The 19,613-nt window shown below is 37.1% G+C and overlaps 1 protein-coding gene across 45 annotated transcripts in view; it reads left to right on the forward strand.

Moving 5' to 3' along the window:
- Nucleotides 1-19,613, forward strand: part of RIMS2 (regulating synaptic membrane exocytosis 2) — a 600,488-nt gene that overhangs the window by 511,781 nt on the left and 69,094 nt on the right. For 25 of the 45 annotated variants that reach the window (XM_059394973.1, XM_059394974.1, XM_059394987.1 and 22 more), the window contains one exon: nt 6,578-6,819. The exons of the other annotated variants lie outside the window; for them this stretch is intronic. In XM_059394973.1, coding sequence (XP_059250956.1) covers nt 6,578-6,819 — 242 coding nt within the window. The remainder of the gene's footprint in view (nt 1-6,577; nt 6,820-19,613) is intronic. 45 annotated transcript variants of the gene reach the window in all.

Raw genomic sequence — 19,613 nt, forward strand, 5'->3', positions numbered from 1 at the left:
ACTATTATAACTAAGCGACGATCTGCTCTGTCGACACTGAGGCCTTGAGACCTCTTCCTTCCCTGAGACCCAAGATCTGGACCATAAACACAGCTCTGTGACTAATGGCTCTCATCAAGGCAGATATTTTTGGCTAAAAATACTTCATTAATTAGGTCGTTATCCCTCCCTAACTCTGGATATCAATTTTGTGGAGTAGACAAACACACATATCCCCTCCAATACATTCAGATACTATACTAATAAATTATGGTATATTAGTTGAATGCATTTATAAATCAACTTCAGTAATACTAAAAATACTAAATTTTAAATTTGTGTCATTTCCAGAAATGAAAGAATTAGTATAGGAAACTCAGTTTTTACATGCTCCTCAGAGAGAGATTTTGTTTGAATTGTTAACTTAATTAAGGTTTCTTGATGTTAGAGTTGGTCACTGGAATTTCAGTTATAGAACAAGACCCTGTCATTATGTAGCTATATTTGCATTTCTCATGCTGATATTTGCCAGTAAATTAATGAAAAGAAACTATGGCATATAGTTTATATATATCCTTGTGGTGATCGATGTTAAATAAACATTTGTTGAATACATGATTACTACTTTCCAAGCCTAAAATTGCAGATGGTCACTTGAGTAAGTGAAATAAAACTTATTAAATCATAAATTAAGTTATTAATAATTTTAGGTTCCACATTTTAGGAAAGCCATAGTATTTAATACAGAGAAAAATTTTAATAAAGAGGAATTAAGACAGGAGCAGAGTTTGTTACCCCTCTTTCCCACACCCAAGAACATGCCAGAATTCAAGAAAAGACACTGTAATTCAGGCATCTGCCCAATGACTGGTGCAATCAAGTATGAGTTTTCACTGTGATAGGTACATGGTTAGCCATTGTCACCTGCCTCCAGAAACACAACAATGGGAAGGAAAAGGAATCAAACCCTTCAAGGAGCCATACTGTTTGAGAGCTTGGCCAGTCTCACTGGGTGCCTTTTTCCCATTCTACCATTATTACTACTGTCTCCTTCCTTTTGAGCCCTGCGGGCCCTCTCTAGCACCACTTCCTAGCCCCAGATGTTATAAATACTTCCACCCCTGGAATTCTCTCTGCCTACTTCCTATCCAGAAGTATCTGTTCTGTTTCTGAACTGCACACTCTACTGTAACAGCTGCTGGGCTGAGCTGCAGTTAAGACCACAAGGTTCTGAAATCACCCCAGTCTCTAACACTTTGGCTAAGTCCCTCCTAACCACCTTCCTGGTTCTCAGTATGGTGAAGTATTTGTTTCGGCAAGACTGTATTTTTTATTTACAATGTTACTGTTGTGCCCATATTCTCATACACACAGACTTTGCCTTTGTCCTATGTTTGCTATTTATTACTTTAACCCAAACCACTTAGCTCTATTCATTCAAACTATGAATTAACACTTTTGGCCCCTTGGCCTATAATCTTCATTTAATTTAATCACATACTGCCATAACCCCTGATAGGCTATTTAAGTCTTTGAGGAATATCTACAAATATTTCACTTGCCGTTCATTATCTTTCTCCCAATGATTGACAATACTAAATTTCCCTTTTAAAAAAATCTTTCAAGATACAATTTCAACATTTATAATTATGTCCTAAAATAGATCACTTGCATGGGCAATTTCACATGTATTACTGTGAGAGTACTAAATGTATAAAGTTTTTCATTGTTTTTCTGAAGTCAAAAATTAGAAAAGATGAAAATGATATTCAGATATGTAGAAATGGCTGTATCTCTTTCTAGAACTGAGCATCCTATGTCAATATCCAGTATTATTGTATGGTAATCTCTTGGGATTAGCTTGAAAGCCATGCTATACCTTTAGCCCTCAGAATGAACTATGTGGATTGAATAACTTGAACTATCTAAAAGAAAAAGGTATGTTGGTCCTTGATTGCTCTTTTCATTTGTTTTACATTTTTTTTTCTTAGTGCCGTGTATGCTGGGGGGAAATTGAAAAAAAGAACACTTTTAAAACTATAATTACCAATCAGAGAAAATTAAAGCTATTTTTAGTACACTGTCCTTCTAGATCTTTTGCTGTGTACATTTATACTTTTTCCCCATAAGAACAGAAACATTCTGAACATATACTTTTATTTTTTCATATTCTATTTATATGCCCCTTGTGCAGGGAAATGGTATATCATTTCACAAATCTAGGTTTCTCCAACTACCTAGTTGAGCAAGAATAGGTGATAGATAGCTATGGATAGATAGACAGATGGATTAAAGAACGGATAGCCTCCAGAGTTTGAATTTATGTGTGTCCCCTATCAATATCTGGTATGAGAGCCAGCCAAAATTAGGCTGCAAATATCTGCTTCTGCCCCCCCCCCATGTCAAGGACATTTTTATGTCAATAAATACTTATTTATAATATCATTTTCAAAGGTATAGTCTACTTTATTGATGAACATAACTGATTTAAACACCCTTAACTATTGGACATTTATGAGGTTTTCTCTTGTGTGTATGAGTGTATTGTTATTATAATCAATTCTGCAGTAAATGCTATTGCTAAATTTGTACACGTTGCTAAATTTTCCTTTAGGATATACCTAAAAGTAGAATAGAGAGGTTAAAAGCTCCTTTGGGCTTTTTTAAAGGCTTTTGATACATATTGCCAGATCCTTCAGAAGTCCATCACTGAGACCACCCCCCCCACAGCTGCACTGGAAATTTACCAGACCCTTAGAAACACTCTCTTTTGCAATTGATAGTGTAATGGATCTGTGTTTTCTTAATCACCTTGAGCATTCCAAATGATCACCCATGTTTACAGATTTATTTTACTGCAAAGTATTTCATGAATCCAGAGTCATAAAGCTTTAAAAATTTTGGTTAATAGCTTGTTTGCTTACAGCATTGTTTGCTTATAGTTTTAAGTGATGACGAGCAGGAAAAGTCAAGGAAACCTGTAGCAATACTCTAGCCTCAGTCTCCCTCTTGTCAAAACACAGCACTGGAGGGTAGCTATTCAAAACTCATCCCTAGTGATCTCGACGGTTCTAGAAGATGAAGAGTCGATCCATCTTACAAAACTTTTTTTTTTTTAACTTATTTGACAGACAGACAAGTAGGCAGAGAGGCAGAGAGCGAGGGGGAAGCAGCTCCCCACTGAGCAGAGAACCTGATGAGGGGCTCTATCCCAGGACCCTGGGATCATGACCTGGGCTGAAGGCAGAGGCTTAACCCACTGAGCCACCCAGGTGCCCCAAAACTTTTAATGTAGATAATGCATTATCCAAGTTGTTAGGCTGAAGAGAATATACTTCTGTGAAACCAAAATGTCATTAAATTTATCTACAAACTGATTTATCAGTTATAGTTAGTATTTTATTGTATCCTGCTTAATTTGGGGTGAGTTCTTTATGGCTTTAATAGCCAACCATGAAAATTAAGATGCAAAAATCACAAGGTACATTAAATAATATTTTGTGAGTATGTCTTTCACTTCCTTGGGTGGGAATGACTTAAGAGGTTGTTTTATTTTATTTTTTTTAAGTTTTTATTTATTTATTTGATAGAGATCACATGTAGGCAGAGAGGCAGGCAGAGAGAGAGAAGAAGGGAAGCAGGCTCCCTGCTGAGCAGAGAGCCCATTGCAGGGCTCCATCCCAGCACCTTGGGATCATGACCTGAGCTGAAGGCAGAGGCTTTAGCCCATTGAGCCACCCAGATGCTGCAAGAGGCTGTTTTCGAAAAGTATTTATTTGAGGGAAAGATGCCTCCATGACAGGAGTACTGGGGTTTTCTGACGTGTTATATGGAGCACATTATTCTTTTGAAAAACCTTAGTTTCAGCTAAACTTTAGCTTTTCTAGGCTTTTCTGATGAAAACATACAGTGAAAATTGTATGTTGCATTTCCGTGTTTATTTGCCCAGAATCCATGGGATAAGAAATATCACAGGGCAGCAAAGCATATCATAGTTAGAGGGGACCTTGCAGAAACTCCAGTTTAAGATGTTTAATGACTGCTGAATGGAAATGGCAGCAGTGGTGGTGATGGTGGTGATAATGAGGAGAAGGTAGGGGAGACTAATTCTTGGAGATTTTATGTGGCTAGCATTCTGTTTAGTGCTTTACTTAACATCTTCTCATTTACTGAGAAAATTAATTATCAGAAAAGGCTTAACTCTCCCGAATGAGTTAGCCAAAGATCAAACCCAGATTTCCCGACTCTCCGTGATGTCTGCTATCCATTGTGTTAATGGTGGCTATCCTAAAGAGATTATAGACATTTTAATTTCGAAAGTTTATAAATTTATAACTATAAATATCATTTCTACTGGTGTTGTTAGGTATTTATATGATGAAGGGCTGTAGCCTTATTCTATCTGTTGCCCATATTACTTAATAAAAGTATTGTGATTTCAATTTATTAAATTTTTACTTTAGAGATATTATCCCTATTCTTTAAAAGAAGAAGGGAAAATAGAGTATTCTTATGTTACAAATGAGGAATCTGAGGCTCAGAGTAGAGCAATTAACTCTTTCAAGGAAGTCTGTTAAGTAACAGCAAAACTGGGAGTCCAGCCCGTATCTTTTCGCCTCCCAAACTCTTTCTCTTTTATTCTATTGTTGTTTATTAAAGAATAGCAAAATCAAACAAGCTTGAAAATGATTAATTTGGGGTATTATAGAAACATATACACTGTTCTCTCTTTTGGCCAATTTATGCCTCATTTCTTCTTAAACTAATGTGAGGAGTAAAATAGTACAGTTTACTGTATTTTTTTAAAGATTTCCTTTTTAATTTATTTGACAGAGAAAGAGAGTTTGTGAAAGCACAAGTTGGGGGAGCAGAAGGGGGAGGGCAGAGAAGCTGGCTTCCCATTGAGCAGGGAGCCCAATGCAGGGCTCAATTCCAGGACCCTGAGATAGTGACCTGAGTAGAAGGTTTAACTGACTGAGCCACCCAGGTGCCCCTAGTTTACTATATTTTTAAAACAGTGTTACACTAGGACTTTCCCCTCTGAAATACTTGAAGAAAATAAACATAAAATTAACATGTGGTCCTGGCCTTTTAGGAGGTTTTACTCTAAGATGAAGTAAAAACAATTTTTTTTTTTTTTTTTTAGGGAGACCAAGAAATTAAATTAGAAATAAGAGCTTATCTCAATAGATCCGTTTTCTAATTCCCATTCTTTAAATGACATCTAAAGATATTTCTAGGGCTCCTGTGTGGCTCAGTCAGTTAAGTGTCTGCAGACGCTTTCGTCCTGATCTCAGGGTCCTGAGATGGAGCCTCACATTAGGGCTCCCTGCTGAGCGGGAAGTCTGCTTCTGCCTCTGCCTCACCTCCTTCCTGCCCAGGCTCTCTCTCTCTCTCTCTCTCTCTCTCTCAAATAAATACATAAAATCTTTATGAAAAAAATATATTTCTAATGTTTCTTGATTTTTTCTTTTCTTTTGCGGCTATAATTATGTTATTCACTCATACTATCAAAACCAAATTAAAGCAGAAGTTATTACTCTAATCCTGAGTCAGAATGATATGCGATTAAGGCTTCCCATTCCTGCAACACAGACCACTTCCTTCACATTCTCTCAGGTTTTGGGGGCCAGCTGGATAGCCTGCTTCGAGATTCTTCAACCTCTACTATTTCCCGCCACACTCCAATGATCACAGAAAAATCAAGGGTCCTGTCTTTAGTTACTCCCATTGTCAGTGTTAGTCTACTGACTACCGCCAATGGAGTAATCAGTAATCAGTGCTAACACAGCCAATGGGAGTAATCAGCTAATCAGTAATCATCACCAGTAATCAGTAATCGTTAATCAGCTCACATGCTTCATTGAGACATTGATTGCTTTCTGACCACATTGCCTAGAGATCTGATAATGCGGTTTCCTTCTTTCAAATGAATGCAAGAGGGAAATCTTCCTTTTCTTTATTTTTGGAGAATAGAAAGCAATAAATATGAAATTCTGTTAGGTGAAATAACTTATTTTTAATTCAAAACTAATGAAAACATCAATCTCTGTTAGAAAATTTAACCATTATTAGATAACTCTTAAAGCTTAGGAGACAGAGAAGAACTTATGTTGAAGGGCCACTCTTAGCAGTGGACGCTGTTATTTTTGTTATTTTTTCGAAGAATTTTACCACTCGTGTAATTTCTTTTTGAAGGCCATAGGAAAGCAGACTGGAGAAGAATGCTTTTGGAAACGTCTTCCTTTGCTGTACAGCTTTCTCTGCAGCATACTTGCCCTTGCTGGACAGTATATTATCTTAAATAAGCCCTCTGATTTTTTGTGAACATTTATTTTTCCCTCTGTGGCCACGCAAACCGGTGCCTTCTGTGACAAGCGGAAATGAAATCATGATTATTAGTTTCCATAGTTGGGTGAGCTTGACCCTGAATCGTAAAGCCCATTCAAGACCGTGGTACATGCAAATGGTTAAACTCTAAAAATAGATCCCATAAATGATATCATTTCGTTAGACTCCAGACGTTTCATCTAAAATACATTTTCTGTCTTTTCCTTTTCACTCTTGCCGTCCCTTTTAACGATCCATCGGCCTACAGTGTCTTTACATCCAAAATGCAAAGCAGACAAATGGGCATCTCCGGCAAGAACATGACCAAAAGCACCAGCATCAGTGGAGACATGTGCTCGCTGGAGAAGACGGACGGCAGCCAGTCGGACACAGCGGTGGGGGCGTTGGGCACCGGCGGCAAAAAGCGGCGCTCTAGCATTGGGGCCAAAATGGTAGCTATTGTTGGCCTCTCCCGGAAAAGTCGCAGTGCTTCTCAGCTCAGCCAAACGGGTAGGCATTTTTATGTTACTTTTGACTTCGTATGTGAGTTGTCATTAAAGTACATATTCTTTTCTCCTGCTCGTTATCTTGCAGTCATTAGTGGAAGATCACACGTTCCAGAGAGATAGGGGGCCTTTGAAACCTGTTAACCTTCCTGAAAATAAAGCAATAACTTTGTTTTTCAGTGATGAATGAGCTTTCTTTGAAGCAAACCCTGGCCCCTGTTCTTGAGAGGCACAAAATGTCTTTCCTCCTCAGGGAGGAGTTGAGCTGTGGGAGCTGGATTACCAGTGGCTGGCCCTTTGCAAAGATGATCTGCTCTGTGAAATACTTGCTTTTCTTAGGTTCCTCAAGAGGGAACCAGCCAAATCAATTTTCATTCTCAGCAAGTTACCCTGATGAAGATGACACCTCATCTTTTGTGTGAATCATATAGATCTTTTATTGCTGATGACCTAACTTTTTTTTCAGGTTGTAAGGAGCATTTACCAGTAGTATCTATTTTCTTACTGCAGTACTTATTTCCCTGGGAAAACTTCAAGGCAGCAATATTCTCCAGCAGCAGGGATGGAGGAATTTTCTGCTGATAGTGAAGATATTCAGAGCTTTGCTACTTTAAAATTCAGTTTCTAAATCACATCTGCAAAAATAAATTAGATACAGCGCTCCTACTCCTGCTCAGAAAAGCCACAGCTAGCAATTAAGAAATTTGTGAGTCAAAGCAATGGCTTTTCAAATGGTTGTTGATAATTAAACATTAAATCCCTGGTATCTTGGAAATAATAACATATCTTCTACTTAACAAACAAACAAAAGCATGTAATAGGGTGTTTCTCTTACAGCAAATAAATTATAGGCAAATGGATAAAATCTCATTTGTGTTTGAATTACTAGGGTTCTTATACACAGAAATCAGGACAAAAATCTGCAATCCAAAAGAATTTAAGGATACATTAAGTTCCTGGACCCGGCTACTCTTGATTTTATATAACTATAATAGCATTCTGGAATCTGAGCCTTATATAATAATATCATATTGAAATAGTTATTTGATGGTTTTCCTTATATTGTGGTTGTAAGTCACTATGTTCAATGTGGCTATTGACAGGTATTTTTCACTTGGTGTTTTAAAATGTTATTTTTCATTTTAATGTACAAATAAAAATTTAATTTATGGACATAGAGAATATATTTCAATGATTTTTAAAATTGCTAATATTTATACATAATTAGTTACATTACATGATAGATGGTGGCCTTTTGAAATTGAAGTCTTTTTTATATATCTCTAGCAGTTAGAACTTCATTGCATTTTTTTCCCTTAAAACTTATAGATACCTATAACCTGAAAACTGTTCTAAAAATAAAGCCTATAAGTGAAAAAAAATACAGAACCTAACCTAAAACAGATATTCATAACTTTATATAAGTTAAAGAATACATGGTGTTAAACTAAATAATTGTTTCCACTGGTTCAGGGTTTTGGGATAAATATTGAGCACCTACTATGTGCCGAACACATGGAGAAAGATGGTATTTATCATCGTAAAAATAAATACCACTGTAACCAGAATGGGTTTTCAGACAAGACTGCTTACTTGCCTTCTAAAGAGTAGAATACTCAGCAAAATGGGATCTTTCTAAAAGATAGTGAAATTATTGCATATGATATCATCACAATCATATGTAAACAATAACTGTCAAAAGAGAAACCATTTATTTGAAGGTATGTTGTCCAGTACATATGCTGCTAAGTCATAGCTGTCTTCTGCCATGCTACTTGGTGGGCTGCTTTGCCTGTTAATTGGAAACTCACCTTTAATGTCACCATTTCTAAAGATTAGATGTGACTTGCTAGACATTATTACTCAGCAGAAAACACATGGAAATAACAAGGACACTTGGATTCCATTGCTAACTTTGAGTTATATGAGATAAACTACTATAACCTCTTTAAAAACCTACCTGACGTATCTGAGCCATAGAATGTTCATCTGACAAATCTAACAAGGATTTTTTAAAGATAATATTTTAAAATGCATAATAATATGCTTTGAAAAGTTAAAATCATTTTGTAGGTTTAAGCTATCAATAGTCAATTCAGCCTCACAGGGGCATCAAGAACTCTAGTTTAGACATGTTGACTTTGAGATGCCTGTCTAGACATGTAAGCAAGTTGTTACATGGTCAGTTGGAGTCCAGTTAGTATGAGTCCGGTTAGTATGAGTCCCAGAGCCTAGTAGGTCAAGACTAAGGATGTAATGTGGGAGTGATCACAGGTAGTATTTAAAGCCACAGCACAAGATACGATTACTTAAGGTAACTTTAGTCAAGAAGAAAACTAAAGGGTGAGCTCAGGGATATTCCAACATTGGAAAATCAGAAGACAATTCATCAAAGAAGGCTCAAGGAAGAGCAGCCATTAAAAAGAGAGAGAGAGAATGAGAAGAGAAGGAAAGAATATGGGATCTTGGTCACCAGATGAAGGAAATATTTTAAGAAAGATTATCAGTGTGTCAGGTGCTTCTGACAAGTAAGATGGAAGGTCAAGTAAGATGGAAGACGGAGAACTGACCATGGACTTGGCAAGATGGGGAGTTTGGTAAACCTTGACAAACCTTGCAGTGGTGGACAAGACCTTATTGGTGCAGGAGGGAAATGGGAGGTAAGGTAGAGTCAGTGAGAAGAATATCAAGAATAAAAATAAGAATAATACTTATTGAACACTTTTGTGTGCAGGCAAAGGAATTAGATACAGCGCTTCACATGTAAATCATTTAAACCTCACAATAATGTGCTTGAAGCAGGAAATAATTACTACTATCCTCATTTTACAGATGAGAAAACCAAAGTGAGCAGTGGGGAATTAACTGTCCCAAGTTTACTCAAGTAGTGAAGGTACACGTTGCGATTTGGATCCAGGCGCTATGGATTTGGGAGACTTCACTCTTACTCTAGTGTGGTCTAGACCAGCACTGTCCAGTAGAATTCTTGGCAATGTGGGCAATTTTCTGTACCTGTGCTACCCAATATGGTATGGTAGCAATAGCCTCACATAGCTACTGAGCATTTGAAATGTGCTACTATGATGGAGGAACTGATTTTCCTTTTTTTTTTTTTTGCAATTTTGATTTAATTAGCATCAATGTAAATAGGTGCATGTGACTAGTGACTATGGAGTTGGACAGGATAGATGGAAACAGCTCTTTCCAGGATTTTTTTTTTTAAGGATTTTATTTATTTATTTGACAGAGATCACAAGTAGACAGAGAGGCAGGCAGAGAGAGAGGAGAAAGCAGGCTCCCCGCTGAGCAGAGAGCCCGATGCAGGGCTCGATCCCAGGATGCTGGGATCACGACCTGAGCTGAAGGCAGAGGCTTTAACCCACTGAGCTACCCAGGTGCCCCTCTTTCCAGGGTTTTGATTAAAAAGGAAATATAGAAATAGGACTATAGCAGGGTGTTTGGGTGGCTCAGTTGGTTAAGCATCTGCTTTCAGCTCAGGTCATGGTCTCGGGGTCAGGGGATTGAGTCCTGCATCGAACTCCCTGCTCACAGGGAGCCTGCTTTCTCCCTCTCCCTCTGCGTCTCCCCCCGACTTGTGCTCTCCTGCTCTCTCTGTCTAATAAACACATAAAAATCTTAGGAAAAAAAAAAAGAAATAGGACTGTAGCTTGGGGGAAATGAAGTAAAAAAAGAGTTTTGCTCTTCTAATGACAGACGGGATCCTTGTGGGAATGACTGAGCAGGTTGAAGATGTTGGATTCAGAGCTTAAAGTGGAGATCAGTTGTTATGACCTGTGGTCACTCAGGAACCTATGAGTGATTTTCATCTTCTTTTCATCTTGTGATTTCTAAGCTGACACAGGACTTTATATTGACTCTAATGATAACACTTAGTAACTACCATCATTTATTTATTTCTCTGTTTTCTGGCTAGCCTGTTTTTTCATATGTTATGTGTCTTTCTCCATGTCTGGTATAGTTTCAGATGTAGTACTCTTCAATGAGAAGCTCATGTACTTTTTGGGATGCATGATTAAGTTCCCTGGGAAAAAGAAAAGAAACTGATAGAACTTATTTTTATTTTTTAACCTAAAAGATGTAGAAGAAATTAAGCATTGTTAATATTTAGGACATATTTACCCCCTTGTGTTCTTGGTTGGTCTGGTTGTCAGATGGTCAATGCCGTGTGCTTTTCTGGAGCCATTAGTTTAGTGAACCACTAGAAAGTGGCCAAGTGGCTTGAAAAGATCACTGCAGTAAAACTGTGGATTGAGTGTAATTCTAATATTGCAATGAGGACAAACAAGGTAGACCTGAAACTTCTTTTCCTATTTTAGCTTTTAATCAGCCACTGACAAAGTAGTTAGAGTGCAAATCATTATTAATGCAAATCATTATTCCTAATGATAAAGTAAGACTTTATATTCTCAGTAAGAATGTCTGAAGTGATGTACATTATAATTTTCCAAAGTATTGGTATGCCCACCAAACTCGCTTCTCCTTTCTCCTGAGCACTTCCTAGCCCGTACTCCCCAGCCTCTGTTTTCCAGCATCAGTTTTGTGATGGAGTTGTAGACAACGGCATACAAGCACATAAATAAATTTTAAAGAAATCTCAAATCAACGCTACAGGATATAGCATGTTAAGGATTCTCACAAAGAATATGCATTGAACCCTACGTGCAGGTCTGTTTCTCACTTTCGAAATAATGTTTTAGCAGTTACAATACTATCAGCCACAATTAATTAAAAGTATTGATAGTCATGCCACTATTTGTACTAAGTTCAAGTGGTTTAAATATAACAGATAAGGTAGACAGAATATTTTGCGTAAGTGAAAACTATTATAAACATATTATGGATTTTTAAAATTATGTTATGTTAGTCACCACATATTATGAATTGTAGTAAACCATTTCTATAGCAAACTGGGATCAGCAAGTAGCTAAGAACAATAGCTTTACTGGTAATGGAAATTAATTTAACATTTCTTAGATTTGGATTGAATTTTATAGTTTGTTCTAAAAAGAAGACTCTTATTTTTATTTCTGTAATTGTGATAAAATGTACAAAACATAAAATTTACTATCTTAACCATTTTCTTTCTTTTTTTTTTTTTAAGATTTTATTTATTTATTTGAGAGAGAAAGAGAGAGAGAGAGAGCATGAACGGGGGGAGGGTCAGAGGGAGAAGCAGACTCCCCAACAAGCAGGGAGCCTGATGTGGGACTCGATCCTGGGACTCCAGGATCATGACCTGAGTCAAAGGCAGTTGCTTAACGAACAAAGCCACCCAGGCACCCCTTCCTCAACCATTTCCAATTGGACAGTGCAGTGACAGTAACTACCGTCACATCCAGCTACAGAAAGCTTTTCATCTTGCATAGGGCATTGTATATCTTCTTTGGAGAAATGTCTATTCAAGTCTTTTGAAATCCATTTCCTAACTGGGCTATTTTGTGTTGTTGTTGTTGAGTTGAAAAATACTTTTTATAATAGAAACATATCAGCCTCTTTTTCAGATTTTTAAGGGTTACCTCTGTATGTATTGTTATTATTGCATATTTGTATTTTTCTGAATCCCATTAGGCCTATAAATTCCTTGAGGGGAGGAACTATAGCTCATTCATTTTCATATCTGTGGTACATATAGTTATAGTTGATGTCTGCTAAGTACTCAGGATTTGCTACAATGAATGAATGTACAACTCATCTTTGTTATAGACAAGGTAACTTAAAAATGTGTTCCTCAGGGGTGCCTCGGTGGCTCAGTGGGTTAAGCCACTGCCTTTGGCTCAGGTCATGATCTCAGGATCCTGGGATCAAGCCCCCCATTGGGCTCTCTGCTCAGCAGGGAGCCTGCTAACCACCCCCACCACCTGCTGCTCTGCTTTCTTGCAATCTCTCTCTCTCTCTGTGTCAAATAAATAAATAAAATCTTAAAAAAAAAAAAATGTGTTCCTCAGTATGTTAAACTGGCACAGTGAGATTTTAAATAAATGATCACATAAATATATGTCAGATATTTCTTAACATCTCATATTCTAGTGTTTTGTTTTTATTATTTATAGAAAGAAGAAATAGAACACTTGAAAGCGATTGTTAAGGAACTATCCATTTACATCTACAAAAGCAAGTTATCTTGCAGTATCCTTTACTAAAACTAGAGATTACACTCATAATCAAATTATTAAAAATTTACTAATGAATTCTTATGGTATTTTAATCATCACCCTACATTTATTCATCTCACAAAGTACATATTTTTTTTTTATCAACTACACTGTTTGCAAGGAAGGCATTCTGGTAGGTGCTATCAAAGGCAAAACTTGACAAAACATAGTCCTTACTCTCCTAGGTCTTATACTGGAGGATCTTAATATCTATTAGAAGAGGCACCTGGGTGGCTCAATGGGTTAAGCCTCTGCCTTTGGCTCAGGTCATGATCTCAGGGTCCTGGGATCCAGTCCCGCATCGAGCTCTCTGCTCAGCGGGGAGCCTGCTTCCCCCTCTTCTCTCTCTCTGCCTGCCTCTCTGCCAACTTGTGATCTCTCTCTCTCTGTCAAATAAATAAATAAAATCTGTAAAATACATATATCTATTAGAAGAAAGGAGTTTTAGGCTGGAGGAAATATAAAACAAGGTGGAACATGATAAAAACAAGCAAGAGAAACAAAAAATATCCTATAAGGAAGTGCAGCAGAGTGGAGAAAACAGATATGAGAGTTTTAGAGTTCTAATCCCACCTCTGCTATATGCACAAGATATCTAATGTCTCTAAACCTCCCTTTCCTTGGCTGTGAAAATAATGGACTCTGTCTTCCTATTTCATGAGCACCATGAAAGAACTTAAACAGTGCCCAGTAGATGTAAGTTCTTTATAAATGGCAGCGACTACTGTTAATATCATTACTAACATCAGTTTAGATGTTAATATTATTATATTGCTGTTAGTGTAGCCATGGAAATGACCACTTCCAACCCTGATGCAAAGGGAAGAGTTGATCTAAGCCTTAAATTATGTATAATGTTTAAACTGTGAGGATGATGATGACAGGAATGGACGTTTCAGACATGGGTGATAGTAGACCCAGAGATACGGAAATGTTGTTTACGTAGGAGCAGAGCAAGATCACCTCCGTAGTGGGAGGTGAGACTGGCAATGGAGGTTGGGGCCAGATAAGTAACTTAATGTCAGGCGAGAGAGTCAGAGACATAGAATTGGCAGTAGGACGCTACTGCAGGATTTGGAAATGGTCATGACAATCAGAGCTAGAAAGGTGTTGTCAGTAAGTAAGTCTAGAGATCAATAGTAGGAGACAAATTCAGTAAGACAGTTTAGAACAGAGAGGATGAGGGGCTGATCAGTGATGTATTATGTTCTATTGCTGCCATAACAAGTTACAACAAACTTAACAACTTCGTGCAGCTTTACCATTCTGTCAGAAATTTGGGTGATCTTGGCTAGTTTTTCTTCTCTGTTTCTCACAAGACCAAAACCAAAGTGTCATCAAGGCTGGGCATTTATCTAAAGGCTGAAGGGAAGACTCCATTTCCAAGTTCATTCAGGTTTCAATACTTGACCTTCGTAGGACTGAAGTCCCTTCTTTGACACATGACCCCTGTCATCCTCCAGCAAACAGTAGCATGTGAATATTTCTTGTGTTTCTCATCTCTCCAAGTAAACATTTTGCTGTGTTTCCTCCCCTCTCCAGCTAGAGAAAGGTCTCTGCTTTTAACAGCTCATATCATTATGTTGGGCCCACTCAGATGATCCAGAATAAATATCCCTGTTTTAAGGTCCTTAACTTTACATCTTACATTCACAAGGTACCTTAACCTAACCTTACATCTGCAAATGTACCTTTTGCCATGTAACATAACATATTTTGAGATACCAGAAAATAGTGTATGGACATCTTTGGGGGGGACCATTATGCCTACCACAAATGATAATCGTAGAAGGAGATGGAAAGGATGGGGAGATTCAGGAAATATTGTAGATATGTTTTATAAAAATTATCATGGACATCCATCCTATTATATACTTCCTGGGAGTAAAGTAAAATAGACATAAATGTTAATCTTCACAGTTTACACTATCAGACCAGAATGCATATCAGTTATAAGAATATAAACTTTTTAAAATATAAAATTCAGAAAATAATTTACCATTACTAAAGACATCATTAACATTAGCATGAATTTGTTCATTTTAATTTTCACAACCTTAGATATTTGCATCATCATTCCCATTTTACATATCAGAAAACTGAGACTCAGAAGTTTCATAGTAGATGAATCCACTCCAAAGATGGTACTCTCTATGTGACATCACTATTGCTAAAAGTACGTCTTTATAAATTAGTTCTTTTCATATCATTAGGGGGAAAAAAACTTTCCCTTCAAAATAAAAATTCTCAGGGAACTCCTTTTAATTTACCATAGGTTTTACTTAATTTAATTGGACATAATTTTAAGATATGACTAGCCAAAGGCATTGTACAGTCTAGTAATCAGTAAAGGCTTAGTAAATCTAAATAACGAAACCATTAAGAGTTTAATGGTAAGCTGAGAAGTACATACTAAGGAAAAGAAGTCTTTTAGTTTCATTAAAAGTAAATGTTTTAAGATTTTTGAGCGTGAGAGTAGAAACATACATTCTGCAAATGTATGGGGCTAGTAGGGTTTTTTTTTTTTTTTTCAAGCAAGTCCCATTCCTTTTACCTACTAGGAAAATTTACAGAGGCAGTTGCAGGTATTTGTCGGAAATTTAATAGAGCCCTAGGTAAACAGTGTAAGATTCTACTAGGAGTAACATCAGCTCATTTTTCCAACTTAGAAAAAAAAAAAAAAAACGTAGACGTGTTGGCTCATTGTCCCCTTGGGCTTTGAAAGCTATTTTGTATTGCAGACTTTGTGGAATGAAAAAACAGTGAGGCAGAATCCATCTTTCTTCTCCGATGCTGCTCTAGATGGAAAAATCCTTTTTATTAAAAGATTTTTTTCAAAATTGACACTCTTACCCACTAGTTAGAACATGTTACTATTATATTTTTATTCAGTAAATATTTATTGAATTTCTACTCCATGGCGTGTAGTAAATAGGATCCTCTTTGTAGGATATTTATGCTCCAGTGGTAGAGACAGACCTTAAAAAAAAAACATAAAATAATAATTAGTCAAAATTCCAAAGCTGGCCTTGATGGAAAAGTACCAAGTGGCGTGAAAGTATATCACAGTAGATAACTAAACTAGTCTGCTTCATCTTTCTGCCCATTCCAGCTCTTACCAAATATTTCCCACACCATAGAGTTTCAACAAATGGTGGTCGAATGGCATAAAATGTTGCACGTTATTAGTAGAAAATGTCACACTGCCCTTCTGTCTTTGTGTTCGGTTTGTTCGGCAATCTCTGCATTTTGTGAGTATGGGCCACAAATCTCCCAAAGGGGGTCAGTGTATGTGTGTTTGTGTTTTCTGTTAAAAACAATTGAAAGCCAAATGGCCTTTGGAAAAGAGATTTAAAAACCATGTATATAGGTTCTGAATTTATATACTATAAATGCCACGGGGGACAGAAACAATAGATTCTAGTATAATTTAGAAGTGTGCTTGATGTTGAAATAGTGGAAAAACAGATCTGGTATGCTCTTAGGCAAAAAAGTTTTGCATTCACAGAAAAATGTAATTTCTTTGATTTTGCTTTTTTCCGGATATCTGAGGATTCATTGCTTTTTACTGGAAGCTTCATAATCGCTTAGGAAAATCAGAGTGGGCAAGAGCTGAGAAGTCTGAGATGAGGTGGGGACCTATTCTGAGGAGGAGGTTGATGGTAAGGCAGCATGAAATGCAGAGAAAGGTGGAAAGACAAAGAAATAATCGTAGAAAACCACAGAGAACCCCAGGAGGCTGTTCTCATAACAGACATTTCTGTAACACCTTCCAACGAAAACCTTCTTTCCAAAGGAAAGATTTTGCAAACTGACTTATTCCTCTTTTTAATCCTTTCAATCATATATGGTATTCCTTGGATGTGGCCAGAGGTGGGAAGTCAGTGGCCACCAGCCTCCAACCTCTTCTCACATGCCTTCCAGTCCCATTGATATTTGAAATACCTCAATTGCTTGTCCCCTTTTGTTTTCTTCCTCCTTCTGCCAGCAGTCATTTTATACTGGAATTAGAGATATCTATGTCAAAGGGAAGATGGATGACCAAAGGTTTCTGACTTGCTCTCAGCCAGACTGAGTTTTTCTTCATCTCACCAGTCAGTTGTGAAATTTTCTTAATGGAAATGACAGTTGGGTCGAGTTCTGACTTGGTTGAAATAGATTTCTTAAAAAAAAAAGGGGGGGGGGGCGCCTGGGTGGCTCAGTGGGTTAAGCCGCTGCCTTCGGCTCAGGTCATGATCTCAGGCTCCTGGGATCGAGTCCCGCATCGGGCTCTCTGCTCAGCGGGGAGCCTGCTTCCCTCTCTCTCTCTCTGCCTGCCTCTCCGTCTACTTGTGATTTCTCTCTGTCAAATAAATAAATAAAATCTTTAAAAAAAAAAATACAGACTACTTAAGAATCTATGTTCATTTGGCTTAGTTGGCAAGTTTTCTCCCCCAGATTAGGACAATAAGAATAGTTTTAGGGGCTCCTGGGTGGCTCAGTGGGTTAAGCATTTGACTCCTGCAGCTCAGGTCATGATCTCAGGGTCGTGAGATGGAGCCTTTCAGTAGGTTCCACTCTCTGCGAGAAGTCTGCTGGAGATTCTTTTCCTTTCCCTTTACTCCTCCCTCAGCTTTTGCACGCCCCCCCAAATAAATAAATAAATCTTTAAAAAATAGTTTTACACAAATGAAAATACCTGTGTTTCGCAAACAAAATGGTAGATGAAATTAACAATAAGAAACATGGCATACTGTATAACTAAATACATACTACTCTATGATTGAAAGTCTATTTCTTATTTCTAACCAAAATGGAAGACTAAAATTTTTTGCTTCCTCAAGGAAGTATAATAATTCTGTTTTCCAAATCATACAGCACTATGGACAGTTCTAAAAATATACAGGGTCCTCTTTTGAGTTGTGTTCTAGAATTTAATACTACTTACAGTCAGATCTTTTTTGTTTTATATTTTATAGTGTTGAAGACCAAGTGGTTCACATTCTTTGTATATTCAAATAATCTTTCATATATTTATATATGAATCCTCTTTTCTGAGTTGTACAATCTCAGCTTCAATAAAATTTCCTTACAGATTTTGCATATTGAATTATTCCTCTTTTTAATCCTTTCAATCATATATAGTATTCCTTGGATGTGTATTTATTTTACATTTATCTTAATGTGTAGAAATTTATACTGGAAAAAATATAAGGATGTCATATAAAGATACCTATTTTTTGCTGACCTTTTAAAACATGGAATATTATGTGTATCAGTAAAATCTTATCTGTCTTTCCTTCATTTTGAATAAGAAAACTAGGTAAGGAGAGCCTAGGAGGCTCTGTTAGTTAAATGGCTGACTCTTGATTTCTGATCAGGTCATGAACTCAGGGTCCTGGTGTCGAGTCCTGCTATCAGAGGGGGAGTTGGCTTGAGAATTGTCTCTCTCCCTCTCCTTTTGCCTCTCCCCTGCTTGAGCTCTCACTCTTTAAAATAAATAAATAAATCTTTTTTAAAAAAGAGAGAACTAGGTAAGGCCAGTTAGTTTTAATCTGCCTTATCTTCTTGGTCTTTTGGTTGCTCATTCTTCATGTGTTTTTGGTGCGATTTGCTTTTTGTTCTTAAAATAGTACCCATTGAGTCTCGGTCTATTTCCAATAAAACATTTTAATATAATACGATAATACGATCAGTTAAAATTCCATTGTACTTAAATATTGCTTAAAAATTTAAATAGACTATCAGACTAGCACTGAACAATTTTTAAAAAATTATAAATTTAAGATACTCACTCAGTATGGTTAACTGTGCTTCCAATAAAGAAAATGTGTTGGGCAGGCACTATGGACTTATGGACTATTGAAAAATTATGCAAATCATAGACCCAGTCTCAAAAGCTGATGATCTATTAGAGCAGATATGTTAGATAACATATCAGAAGTACACAGTGCTGCAAGATTTCTGAAAGTTCCTTCTGGTGGGAATGGCATTTTGGAATGGTTTCTTGGGAGATTTGTGATTCAATTTGAATCACAATTTGAAGACTTAGTAGTATTTCAGTGAACTCAAAGAGGCATCCATGTCAAGCATAGGAAACTTTAGTACTATAGGATGAGTTCAAGAAAACAAAGTATGAGTAAAAGAAAGATCAAAGATCCAATTTGAGTAAAGAATTGGTTTCCAAAACTTGTTTCTAAGCAATTTGGGACCCTTTTCATATTTGGAAGAGTCAGACAATACAATCTGTAAGTATATTTGGGGGGAGTATGGCATGTAGAAGAAACTGAGCTATGTCCTTGTGCCTGAAGCATAGAGAAGAACAGATAGACTTGAGATGTAAAGCTAGAGAGTTGGCCTGAGGACAAATCATGGCATCTCAAAAGTTATGTCTAGGAAATTGGATTTTATCCTAAGATTATTGACAGTGGTGCCAAAAGGAGAAAGATTAGAGGCAGGAAGAATCTGCAGAGCTTTGTGGTGATCTTTCAAAAGGGAGAAGTAGTGGTCTGGACCACCAGTTAGTAATGGGGAGGGATAAATGAGGGTGAATCTGATTGGACTAGATGGTTGGTAGGAGGGGAAGGGGAGAGACGAATCAAAGTGAATTTCTGAAAGCCTGGCTTGAGCAACTAAGTGGATAAGT

Source organism: Mustela nigripes, chromosome 3 (genome assembly GCF_022355385.1).
Source record: "Mustela nigripes isolate SB6536 chromosome 3, MUSNIG.SB6536, whole genome shotgun sequence".
In the NCBI taxonomy this organism is placed as follows: Eukaryota; Metazoa; Chordata; class Mammalia; order Carnivora; family Mustelidae; genus Mustela; species Mustela nigripes.